This window comes from Triturus cristatus, chromosome 4_1 (genome assembly GCF_964204655.1).
Source record: "Triturus cristatus chromosome 4_1, aTriCri1.1, whole genome shotgun sequence".
NCBI classification, from domain to species: domain Eukaryota; kingdom Metazoa; phylum Chordata; class Amphibia; order Caudata; family Salamandridae; genus Triturus; species Triturus cristatus.
Window position 1 is genome coordinate 937096946 of NC_140585.1, and position 13694 is coordinate 937110639.

At 41.7% G+C, this 13694-nt stretch overlaps 1 protein-coding gene across 2 annotated transcripts in view; it reads left to right on the forward strand.

Annotated features, from left to right (window-relative positions):
* Positions 1–9319, forward strand: part of LOC146855869 (uncharacterized) — a 218660-nt gene extending 209341 nt beyond the window's left edge. For both annotated transcript variants that reach the window (XM_085653815.1, XM_085653816.1), the window contains one exon: positions 7585–9319. In XM_085653815.1, coding sequence (XP_085509941.1) covers positions 7585–8963 — 1379 coding nt within the window. In that variant the 3' untranslated portion in view covers positions 8964–9319. The remainder of the gene's footprint in view (positions 1–7584) is intronic.
* The last annotated feature ends 4375 nt before the right edge of the window (positions 9320–13694 follow it).

The window sequence follows — 13694 nt, forward strand, 5'->3', positions numbered from 1 at the left end:
TCCCCACCCCCCCTTTAGACTTATTCAAAGTCAAGTGCGAACTCTCAGAATTCTGTAGAAAAATAAAACTGAAAGCTTTTTTCAAAAACAAACAGCACGATACACCAACAAGTGACACCGGCCTCAGACCAAAATCCAATTTTTGTCCACCAAACCATCTGGTCCCCATAGAAGTATTAGCCTTCGAACAAGCTATCCTCAAAGGAGTGGACAATATCAAACCCTCATCCCAAAGGCCATTTATGAACATCACCAAGCGAGAGAGACTGGCAATAAAAGAACTAAACAACAATGAAGACATAGTTGTTAAACCTGCGGATAAAGGGGGAGGAATCGTCCTCTTGAACAAATCAGGATACGATACCCAATGCCAAAACCTACTATCAGACCACAAATTCTATGAAAAGATTACCACTGACCCAACAAAAAGACTGCAAAGTACCATTAAATCCATGATAGAAGAAGCTGAGACGAACCAGTGGATATCAAAACACGAGGCAGATTTCCTTATGACCAAATCACCAAGAATACCATATTTCTATTCCCTACCAAAAACACACAAGAATAGATCCCCACCACCAGGACGACCAATTGTCTCAGGAATTGGATCAGTGCTGGAACCTCTTTCACAATTTGCCGATCATTTCCTCAAACCTCTTGTACAACGAACACCAACGTACCTGAAGGACACACGTGACCTCCTCAACCAACTGGACAACCAGGTATATAATGAGAACACCATGTACCTGGTGGGATTAGACGTGGAGAGCTTATACACCAGTCTCCCCCAACAGAAGACACTAGACACACTTGAAAATGTGCTATTCTCGGAACCTTGGACCAACTCAACACCGAGACACTTCATACTTCAGTGTTGCAAATTAGCTCTAACTGAAAACTTTTTTGAGTACGATGGCACCCTCTATAGACAATGTCACGGTACATCGATGGGCAGTACTTTTGCTCCCAGTGTGGCGGGCCTGTATGTCAGTGACTTTGAGCAAAAATATATTCACAACCCTGACAATCCGTACCTGACCAAAGTAAAATTCTGGAAACGTTACATAGATGACGTCATAATGATTTGGGAAGATACTGCTGAATCTTTAGGAGACTTCCTCACATGGATCAACTCCAGAGACGAGTGTTTAAAATTCACCTGCACTTTTGACAGACACAAACTTGACTTCCTAGATATAACTATCTATTCAGAGAATAATCTTCTCCAAACCAAGACGTACCACAAACCAACAGCAAAGAACAGCTTGCTGTCTTACAATAGCTTCCACCCGCGTCCTCTCAGAGACAATCTACCATTCAGTCAGTTCCCTAGACTCAAGAGGAACTGTAGCAATCTCCAAACTTATAAAACTCAAGCAAAAGAATTGGGTGAGAAACTAATCAAAAGGGACTATCCAGTAAAAATCATAAGGAAGTGTCAGAAAAGAGCATTGTACCAACCGAGAGAAAACCTTTTACAGACATCAACACGGGCAGAACCAGATGACCTACTAACGTGTGTCACCACTTATAATACTATGTCCAACACAGTGAAAAAGATTGTGAACAAAAATTGGAGAATTCTAACCTCTGACACCTTACAATGGCCTAAACCAAGGTTTGCCAACAAAAGAACAAAGAACATAAAAGATCTTCTAGTACATACCAGACCTGCTCTACAAACAAGTACAGGAACCATAACAGCAGCATGGAATTTGGCACCAATCACAGGACACTATCCTTGCGGGACGTGCTCAGTCTGCAGTCTAACAAAAGTGACCAAAACCATCCAACTCCTTCCTAACCTTACGTGGACATTGCGAACGCACACTAACTGCAACACTACCCACGTAATTTACATGATCACCTGCCCATGTGACCTCAAATATATCGGAATGACTTGTCGAAAAATAAAATTGAGAATCACAGAACATAAAAGCAACGTGAACTGCAAAAGAGCTACCACCAAAATGAGTAGACACTTCATAGAGCACAACCATGCCACCAGTGACCTCAAATGGGTAGTCCTAGAAAGTTTAAGAACTGTCAACTACAATGCCGAAGGTATCTTGTATGAAAAAGAACAACGTTGGATTGATCGCTTGTCCACGGACAAACAAGGCCTCAACGATAATATACCATGGTATACCTTAGCTACGTGAACATCCCATTACAAGAATTTTTTGTAACAAACAAGAATGTAAGATCAGATCTAATCATTCACCAAGGCACGCTCACAACGCACAACGCAATCTCATCCCACCATTTTTTTGAATTATAAAAATATCGTAGTTCCTCTATCAACACATTCTAAATCAATCGTGATAGTTTGACCAGGCAAGATAACACACTAACCTAATGCATTTGTAAATCACGTACAACAATGTCTCGCCTCCTTTAGTGAATACCATAAAAATAACCTACATTCATTTAACTGGTTCGAACACACGTTTGTACCGTGCCAACCACGGCACCTTGCCAATCTTTACCGTAAAACGTGAAGTCTTTCTTTGACCTTCACTACGTCCTCGCCTCTTAACGGTGATTCTAACCGGACGAATCTGATTGGGTGTACCGCGAGAAGAGGCAGATGCAGACACTAAACGTGCGAGAATCGGTAAGCTCCGATGGCCTCCGCAGTGCTGGTACAACTTCCAAACTCAAGTAAGGTCTTTCTAATTTACCTCTCTGTCCTTATTTTGAATACAGAAATGAATTCTCGTCCTGCCTCCGGACATCCACGTATGAATGTTACCAATCCAGCTTGAGGTAAATACGCATTGACATATTACTGCAACGTGCTTTTCAGAAACACGAACGATTGTTTTGTTCACAAGTAATATAGTCTATCTCACTCACGTAGCAGCAAGCGGCAAATCGTTATTGATGATACTAGTGTCAACAATTAGAGTCCATTGCTTACAAACACACTTTAGATATTATCTACATGGCTTTACAATTCTTTAACCACAACGTCTTGTTATGAACCAAGCAATGTCCCACAGTGTTTTTAATTTCATCTCGCCGAGATCACGATCTCGTTACCTCACGTAACTGTCCCTAACTTCCGCCTAGTTGTTTTGCTTTTACACACTATCCTCACTTACCTCCCCACACATAAGTAGTTGCCCTAGACGACCGCAACAAATCACGACCATTGATTAAGAAAATTGTGGTGAATGTAACCATTTCTTCCCTTTTATAGGTACAGATACTATTGATCTGACCCCTTTAATCAAAACAAGTGACAAGTGTTCTCACTTTAGGAGCGACAAAGCGCCTTCTTAAAAACCACGGTCCTGATGAAAGCCTTTAGACCCTTGCAGAAGGCTGAAACATGTTGACCCCTACATCATGACGAGTACGGAAGACTAGTAACCCCGTCTCACCCCACACTCCTTTCTTTTAACTCTCTGATCAAGCTTTCAAGAATAAAGTCACTATGGAAACAATGACCAAGAGATTTTAACCCACTAAATGCGAACCCTCTCACATTTTTTGTTTTTCATGTCTGGACACTACTGTTGAACCAGAAGGTCTTCCTCCGGGTGGAGGGCAGCGTACACTCAAAAAAGACCCGATGATGATGCTGCACTTTTACACTTAAGCGGTAACCTAGTTCATGCCGCCTCTGGTACCTGTGTATAGTTATGAGGGTTCTTTTACGAAGGAAAGAACAGTAAACAAGACCCTGGCTACACAGGACAAGTGGTCCACTCCCTTTTGATTTTTTGCATTATACATAGGAAGCCGAATGGACCACAGCTTCTTTTTCCCTCCCTTTGATAATTTGTTCTTAATTTGTGTAGCCATAAAGATTGTGTGATGTCTTCGGGGTGCGATGCCCAGCAGAGAGCCATTTAAGGATCCACGTAGCCAAGGATCAGCCTCTTCGTCCACGGCTAAATATCTACACACAGGATCAGACACCCACCCACTTACTTCTGAAAGCTCATCGGAAGTCCAAGCTGCAGAGAAAAGGGGGATACCCCAAAATATTTAGACAGAGTTTGTCATGTGCCAGAGTTAGGTCTTGTAGGAAATTGTGCCAATTTACCTGTATACAGTTGTTTCCTAAAGTTGCCTTCCCTTTGTCACATTGACTTTTGATAAAAAAATTATTTTGTGACATTTAGGCCAGTTTCTAAGAAACACCGACCTTGCTGACACAATGTACTGTGTGAGAACACTATCACACTGCCTTGGCATTAAGTGCAAGGCCCTCATGTGTGAGATACGAATGCGCTTGGTATTACTACCATATGGTAACACAGCTAGCTGTGGAATACAAACCATGGCAGCCTGATCACAAACTGGACCCAAGACAAGGATGCAATTTTCTATATATATCCTTTTGTTTCCAAAGACAAGCAGAGGAGATGCTTCTGCTGACATCGAGGGGTCCCTGCATGATGAAGCTTTCACCTAGCAGCTGACTGATATCTCCCTGAGTGGTGTCCACTTTGTGACCAAGAATGGGTCCTAAAATCTTACCCACCAGGTAAAGGGGTTAGGTCATCCAAAAGGGGGTTTCTTGGCAGACCATACATTCCAACCATAGACACATAGGTCAGAGTTTGCATCGTAGGAGTATGCTAGATTCTTGTAATATTGTAAATGTAGCCATATATGTCTCAACAAGATGGTGGAACTCTTTGTTTTATTCACTGTTATGACACACATTATAACTCTTGTCTGCTTCTGTCTTTTAATCATTGCAGCACATATTTTCTATACAACAATCACTACGGTTCAATAAACATTGAAAAATGTCCCTTCGTGTATTCTTTGTATATGTCTTTGAGCGAGAAAGAGCACGAGTGACTGAGCGAAAATTTCTAGATCTGTCATTACGGTTCCTGAGGGAATAGGTGTGTCATATTCAGTGATTGCTAGAAACGTTTGCTCCCTGTCATAGAGGGGCTAATGTTGGCACTGTGAGCTACCTGGTCTATGGGACAACATGTCCTGCGAGGGTGCATGGAATCAGTCTGGCATCGTCCTAAGTTTATGTTGGCCACAAACATGCAGTTAGTACTGTTTTGTGGAAAGTACACAACAAGTTCTTGGACTGACCCTTTGGCGGGGTATTGAGTTAAGGGCTGGGTGCTGGCAGGAGGGGGGACTGACCTGCTGGCTGTCTTGAACCTTTCTGTTCTAACCCTGAGATGCCTAGATGTGGATGTGCAAAGGGCCTTCACCTGGCTTCAGGTACCCCATCAGGGAAAGAGCACTATGCGGTGCACTGGTGTTAGACATTAATGTATGACTTTGACTTCACAATAATCTTGCTGATGCCCTTGTAGAAGGGCTGGGGGGATGTAGATGGAATTGGGAACTCCTGGCCCAACGCATTTCGTAAAGGATGCTCTGCAATGTATAATTCAAAGACAGATGTCATATCTGTGATACAATCTATGTACTTTCCTTGTATTGTGTTGCTAATGTACTTATATCACAACAAACACAGTAGAACCAATGTCTAACTAACTACAGCATTCACTCTTTGCAGGAACTGTGAGAATAAAAGGCTACGTCCTAGTAGACCACCATGACCAAGAGTTGTTTTATTTCTTGGGACGGCGGAAGGTCTTGGGAAACAATTTTACTGTGGAGGGCAGTCAGTGACTTGCATTTAGTGGGCGTACTATAAGTGTAAGGTAGTCTGAAGGAGTAAAAGTCAGGGTTTGTGAGTGAGAATGAATGAGTGTAAGTGAGAATAAGAATAAGTGAGTGAATGTAGATGAGCATGAATGAGTAGGAGTGTGCACGAGTGTGTTTGTTTGTGTGTCGGCCATATAAGAACACCTCCTTCCTCCCGCTGCACCTTTCTGGAAGAAAATTGATTCACTGGCTGGAATTGCAGGCAAGCATCATGCCCCATCAATGTCAAAGTTCAAAAGCTACCTCTGAAAAGAGCAGATGATCATTGGATGGTATAGAATGAGAGCAAATCCATCATTGGTTGTCAGGGGAAGAGAATAGCTGTGCAACCAACGATTATGGGACAGTGTTGTTACCTCACTAATGGTAATGAGAGGCTTGCACTGCGGTGAGACTTGCTTTTATGAGGAGGCAGCGCTTATGAGATAGATCAGGCAAGTGTTCATTGACTAAAGGATGGAAACAGGTGAGTTGTTAGTGGTTATGGGACGTGTGCAGTGGGTTACACTGGTCATACAAAGAGAATAACTGATATCTTAGTGTTCATGGGATGTGGCATGTCCTTGCTGTATTTATTGTTTGTATTCATAGACAGCACATTGTATGTTTTGTTTCTCCCAATGATAACTTTCAGTAAGTGCTTTATAAATTATATTTTAAAGTGGCACTTAATGAAAAGACCTTTTGCCAAGCCCTCAGTCTGTCCAAGGTAATATTAACCGACTTCATGCCTTCAATATGATAATTATATCTTTATCATTTATCAAATCAAGAAGATTTTATATTGACCACTAAATACATTTTGTTGTTAGTGGGACAGTAGGTTTTTAGCTTCATGATTTGAGTGGTGTGGTACAAGGATATCATTCTCCGAATACTGTCTAACATAAATATTGGCCCTAAACTGTCTGCAAATACATCACCACATTAGAGTGAATAATAGAAAATCTACACCCAATGGGGCAAGATAATTTTAGACACTATTTCTGAATACAATATTCTGCTATAAAACCCCCTTCTGTTCCTTTGGACTGAATCTGACATGAAGAGGCAAGAAACCTGCACTACTGACATGAACATTTGTCTCTTTGTTTGATTTAGATATTTAAGATGCTTTGTAAAGCACTGAATACCACTAAGAGGTACTCATGTAGCATTTTGTGTGGGGAACAAATAAAGAGAGAAGAAATTACAAATCTTGTTAGTAGGGAGATAGCAAATGAGCCAGTGAACCCATAATTAATTCAGTGATGTATTCCTTAACCTGAAATGTTAAAGGCAGTAACCAATTTTAGGTATCTAGCTGCCGCAACAACAAACTCAAGTCACAGTGGACATTTGGGAAGTCATTGGAAACAATATCACCCATAGCCTAGTTTGAAGATGTATGTTTTAGAGACTTTCTTAATTTAAAAAGGTTGTTTTCTAGTCTGAGGTGTATAGATAAAGAGAACCACAGTTGGATTCTAGAAGATTTTCTCAATGGCTTTCTGAGAATAAGAATACTTATTTAAGTCAGAGGAAGAGAGTCTCTTAGGCAGGAACCCTGCAGATCAAGGCACCTTCCACCAGAATTACTGCAGAAAGTATGCAATGTGAGAACGAGATTTGTATGGTCTTTGAGTCATTCATAATGTTTAATGGAGAATGCATATCAAGAAACGTAGTATCACTGGCCAGCCAAACACCACTGATAAGTGATATAAGAATTCACAATGAAACTATGTGACATGGGTCAAAGCACTCTAATGGCAAGAATATAGCGAAGACATGTAAAACCTATTTGCGACTGGCCATTCTTTGCTAATCGACCACCATCATTATTAGAAATGCGCATGCTATATTACATTTCTGTTGAGATGCACAATTTTGAACTTGTTTTTAGGCAGCATTTGTCTCACCAGTATGTTTTCTTTTCAGAAAATGCTCACAAACCGGAGTATAATCAGACTTTCTTAGCAACTCCCAAACTTGGTGATACATGGAATGATCGAATGAAGGATTTGGTGACTGGTCTTGTTGGACTTATTAATGTGGAGGGCATTCCCGTGGGGAAGTTTATCAGTGTGCTCATAGGCTTCCTCTGGCCAAGCTCTGCTGTTGATATTTGGGAGCTTGTTAAAGATCAAGTGGAATACATGATTGACCAGAAGATCCTTGCCGCAGAAGTCAACCAGTTGAGTAATAGCCTTGATGGCTTACACCGAACCATGCAGCAGTATGTAGAGGCAAAAAACAACGAGAAAGGGGCACTCATGGGTGCCATCATGGCTGTTTGCAATGATCTTCACAGCCGACTTGTGCACTCCAATAACGCGGTTCATTTGATTCCTATGACCGTGACATTGTCATATATGCATTTGTCTAATCTCAAGGAAAGGTTGATGCATGGCAAAGAAATCTATGATGAAGATAACACAGCAATCTGGAAGAAAGACTTGCAGGAAGAGATTAAACTTTATAAGAAAGAGTTTCAGGAACTCTATGCCAAATGGCAAAAGTGGCGAAGCGACAGCATCACTGTGAAATTGGATGAGTACAAATCCCCAACAACCATACCGCCCTTTTTCTTCTACGTCTTCACAGGAGATGTGGATGACAAGGTCACCGGGGAAAATAGGAACTTTTATACAATGCAGTCTACAGTTGTGTCCAACCCGACTTACTTCAAAGAGATCTGTGACACAGTCAAGACAATGTTGTGGAATAGGGCAAATGGTGCCATTCTGCAAGCCTTGGAACCCACCTTCTTCCTCGATAACTTTATGCCAGGGAGCGAGGACATTCTTTCCAAACCAGACCCTTCCATGTTGAAAGCTTCCTTTGGTCCATTTTCATACAACATTTTAGAAGGTAACTCTGCGAATACCCGCACTGTTCTCTACCCCTCTTCAGACAATCCGAACGAGACCCCTGTCACCCAAGTGCAGGTGAGGGAGTGGAACCTGATCGACGGTCTGCGATTCATCTATGAGAACTACTGGGGCAGATTTGTTGGAAATCCAAATGGGGGATTGCTGCATGAAATTAACATAAAGGGAGCACTTGTGCACAATATCAAAATAAGTTTTAATAACGGTGGTGTGGTGGATATAGAAATCATTCGCAGTGATGGAATATCTTCAGGCAGGCTCGGAAATCGAGGGGGTTGGGGAGTTACCCGAGTTGAAGCTGGAGGCATAGATACCTTCGGCATGTACAATGTGAAAATGACCGGCAGCAATGGAGTAACTCAAATTGAGATGTTTTACCGCCATTTCACCTGTCGCCCTTCTGACATCAAATTGTATATGAAGTGATTAAGGCCATGATACAGGGCTCACGACAAGACATTTCGCTTAGTTTTACGCCATGTTTATCCTACTGCTCTACATCCTTTAACAAAGTTGATATTCTACTCCCCTCCAAAGTATCTGTCCCTCCATCCATTTCTATCTCTGTCCTTTAAGCTTCCCACTCATCCATCTATTTCATCCGCTCATCTATCATTCTTTGCATCCATCCTTCCTCTCTTGGTGGCAGTGTGTATTTGCTCTGTTAGTTCACTGGGTGTCAGATATCTTCTTTGGTGTGGTTGCAGCATTCTTGTCGCATGTACTTGTACTAGCAGTATTCTACCTATTTCCTAATAAACCTAAAACTGTGTAACGTTAAAGAGCAATTAAAGTGTGTTATTTTTTTGATTTTGGATGCTGTTTTACTGCAAACAATAGCACCAGATTTGTCTGATTGATAATGAGTACCCAGGAGCAACGTTTAATGATGATTGCACTGGATACAATCCGAATTGGAATTACTGTGGTGCGATCATTATAATTTTTTTCGGGTTTTGACCTTCAGAATGGGACATAACAAGCACCATCTACTGGGCATTTATCCTTAGTAAATATAAGCATATTTGATCTGCAATAATTACAGGGTACCATTAAGTATGCACCAGTCATAATTCGGTCCCATGTGCAAACATGGGTTTTTATCTGGTCCACTTATAATCAAGGTCTCGGTGTCTCAGCCTTAAGATGGATCTAAGATCAGTACATCATTGCCTGCTACCTTCCACTAAACACACAAGAAACTTTGTAATAATCGAGATTTTTTGAGAGTTTCAACTACTGTCCATTACCTGATGCAAATTAACAGCAGACAACATCTTTACAGCCGTACAGCATTGCTTATGTGTGTAAGCACCTGGTTGCACCCCACAACCCTCTGCTCCTTTCTGTGTATTCAACAATGCAGGACAGTGGATGCACTGAAAACAAAATGGCATGCCTAGTGGGCACCATGTTTTTCTGGCTCTCCTCCTCAGCAGACTTTTTTTTTTCTCTAATACGATCTCCCTAAGTGTTTATTTTGCTTTAGGAAAACAAAAACATCATTGATCCTAATATGAAGTACGTTTTCTCGCTGTGTGTCAGGGCTACTGTGTGTGTTATCTGTTTCGGGCTATCATGGTAGGCCTGAGCCGGGAAATCCAGTGATGACGTTTCTGCTCGTACTTTACAGTCATGGATGTCCGAGTGTCCTGGCCACAGGATTGGGATGGTAGAGCCAGCTGAGGATTCTCCCACCTCTAAATGGGAAGAGGGAATTGCAACTTAGGTGCTCGAGCACCTCCTGTATTTTGGCAGATGCCACAATTTTTATACCAATAAATAAGCAAGATTAACAAAAGAGCATCACTAAATAGCAGCATCTATAAAACCAAAGAAAGGCTACTGTATCACACTGATGTCATTGTACAGTCATATGTCATTTACCAGTTATGTAATCAATGTCATTTTTTATAACATCTGTTACAGGTTATATGTGCTTTCATCGAAAACCAATTTCATGGAACACCATTACTGAGAAACCGTTGCACCTAAAATGTTTAATGGAAATTTGCAGGATTAATGGCATTTAACATATCATAACAAGCATTTGCAATGCAATAGGTCTCGCATTATAAAAGTGTGAGCAGCTGGCATTGCTAATAATAATGGAACACTAGCTATTGGCTTTGTAAATGATAAATAAATGCCATTATGTGTTTGTTTTATAAAATAGCTTAAAAAAGGCATTGTCATGAACAATGCCAATAGCTTAAACTTTTGCAAATGCGAGACCTATTGCATTGCAAATGCTTGTTGTTACTGGTGGCCGGCAATATCTGCCCCCTGTAACAAAATCGACAGAAACCGGCCCTGGCAAACATATCGGCCACACACCCCTACCTCCCATCGTGGGCTGGCCGAGCAGCTTACCAGGGCCGGTTTTGGTTCCCTGCCCTGCATGCTGGTGCTGTTAATAAATACAAAATGTTGCTATTGTGCACATTACCTTGATTTTAAACCCAAAAATACATCTTTCACACAGTAGTATATAGATGTGCTTTAAAACCAGCTGAAGATACAGAAATTGTTTCTTATGTGCTATATGTCTGTCCCTTTTTATTTCACACTTTTTGTCAAACCAGCATTGTGAAAGCCAACAAATCTATGTATAGTATACTGATATATATTTTTTCCAGGCCTGTTTTTGCATGCTTTAGTCACAAAAATGCAAAGAGAAAAACACAGGTATGGACCTGCTGCTAACAACTTACATGAGATCCCTGCTTCGTGTGCTAATTTTAAATTAGTCTGTGCATTATGAAAATGAGAACTGTCACAAAGGGGCTTGATAAAAAATGTATTCCCAGATGTCCCACTGTTGGAAATTTTATGTGAGTAAAACCAGGACTTGGATGGAGGTTTATAGACCATGCACTCGATATTGCATAGTTACAGCCCAGGATGCATTTAACACCTTAAATATTTTAAAAAACCTTACACACATAAATAAGTAACGTTCTAAGTTGCTGTACGCCAGGAAGTTGGTGGGTCACTTTTAATTTTTTGGGAGTTTTATATAGCGCGAGCTGGACCCGAAGGTATCGGAGCTCTAGTTATATTACAGCAAGACACATCCATGTATTTTGTATTCACTGGCAGAATAAGTGGTTTGCCTAGAAATGTTGAGGCGGCGCGAGACTGGACTTAGTTCCCCAACTTCAAAGTTGGCACCTCTGGCCGTTATAACACATCGTCTCAGCTCTTATTTTAAACCCTGACAATGCAGTGATTTCGGTAAATATAGGGAGATGGTTTAGTAAGAGTAGTAACTACATGCATATTTAGTATCACTGGTATATTTTTTGGGACACCTTTTATGTGCCTGATTTTATATCATGTTGACGGATGATTCTTCACGCATACCAGGAAGAATTAACACGTGTTTAAGGACCTGGAATGAAATTTAAGATTTTGTTTTTTCCACAGGAAATAATCACCGTTTTACAACGTGGAGGCAACCTAGGTCTCAACTAGGTCTGAACTCCTCGTTTCTTACCTGATAGCAAAGCCGTTATTTTAGTTCTGCTAGCTGTTCAGTTTGAGCAGGTTCTTGCTGCCATGAAGAGGCTGGAATGCGCTTTGCGAGCGTAAGCTTTTTTTCCGTCTGAATAGTGAATGCAGTGGAGTATGGGAGGTGTGAAGGAGATTTAAGGTACAGCCAGTAGAAGTCAGAAGCTGCGCTAAATTAAAGAAGCATTGTTACCACTGTGCTGCTCACAACATGAAAGGGCGGTGTCCTAGTTTACCGCGTTTGATGTTTTGGACAGCACAGTGCTAACAATGCCTGTTTATTTTAGCCAAACTGTGTTAAAATTTACAAGCATTGTTAGCACCGTGCTGCTCAAACCATTAAGTACGGTTTCGGAAAAGAGGGTGCCAAAGGATTGAGGTGGAGCACTGCTGCAGAGGCCGTGTGCCCTCCGAGGGAGGCGAGGCACTTCAACAAACTGCGACAAAATAAGCAAGCATTGTTTGCAACGTGCTGTCCAAAACATGAAGCACGGTGTCATAGAAGCGCGTGCCGTGCTGATATATGAAGTGAGGTGAAGCAAGACAAGTAAGCATCAAAGATAGGGAGAGTTATTATCCTCTGCCAGACTGCCTCAAACCCATGGCTGTTTTAGAGGTAGTGGCAGCCGCATTTAAGGAGTATGATTACGACGGACTCAGCGCGCACCATCTGTGCAGCGCGAGTCCTTGGACAAGGCACTGGTCATTTGCCTGGGGCGCAATATGACGACTGAGGTCCCACTGAAGGCCCGGACGGTGAGACACAGACATCCTTGTGGCGCTAGTAGGCTAAGCAGAGTGAGAGCAGGTTTGATAGCTCAACACCAACAAGTTCACAGCAGAGCAACAACAAGCTGACGCCATTGTGAGGGAAGTGTGATAAGGGAGGGGGTGGCAAATGGTGAGCAGTTTCCGGCCGCTTTGATGTTCTCATCAAAGCGGCCGCGAAATGAGCTTTTGTAAACGGGGGATTTGAAAGTGCAAACTAGTGTTTTCAGGCTGCCAAATGGTGCGCGCGCCCGGCGCACATGCACTGTATTTGGAGGCCTGAAAAGCACTAGTTTGCACTTCCAGATCCCCCTTTTACAAAAGCTCTCGCGAGAGCAGCGCTAAAGCGCTGGCTCAGACGAGACCAAAAAAAGCAATTCCTTGAATGTATCTTTTTTTTTTTTAGAAATTGGCTTTTGCATGCTCATTTTTTCAAACGAATTGGTTGCATGTCTTTATTTTAGACACAATTTTGTCATATTTTTTTTATTGCTTTATTTTAGGGAAAATAATTTTGCTTTTACATATTTTACAATGTCAAACAATTACTTGGTGCTTTCCATTCACGGTACCCTCACCACACCTAAACAGCATCCATCCCTGAACCCTAAAGCCTCTCTACCCCTAAATGTGACCCATTCCTGAACCGTGAAACCCCTCACCATGCCTAAACTACGCCCATCCTGACACTTTAACCCCATCCATCCCTGACCCTTATGAACCTCTTTCCATGCCTGAACCCCACCTATCCATGATTCCTTCAAAACCTCTCACCCACCCCTAAATTTTACCCATACCTAATTCTTAAAAAATCCTCACCACCCTAAACTCCATTCATCCCTGAATCCTAAAAATCGTTTTCTACATCCAATCTCC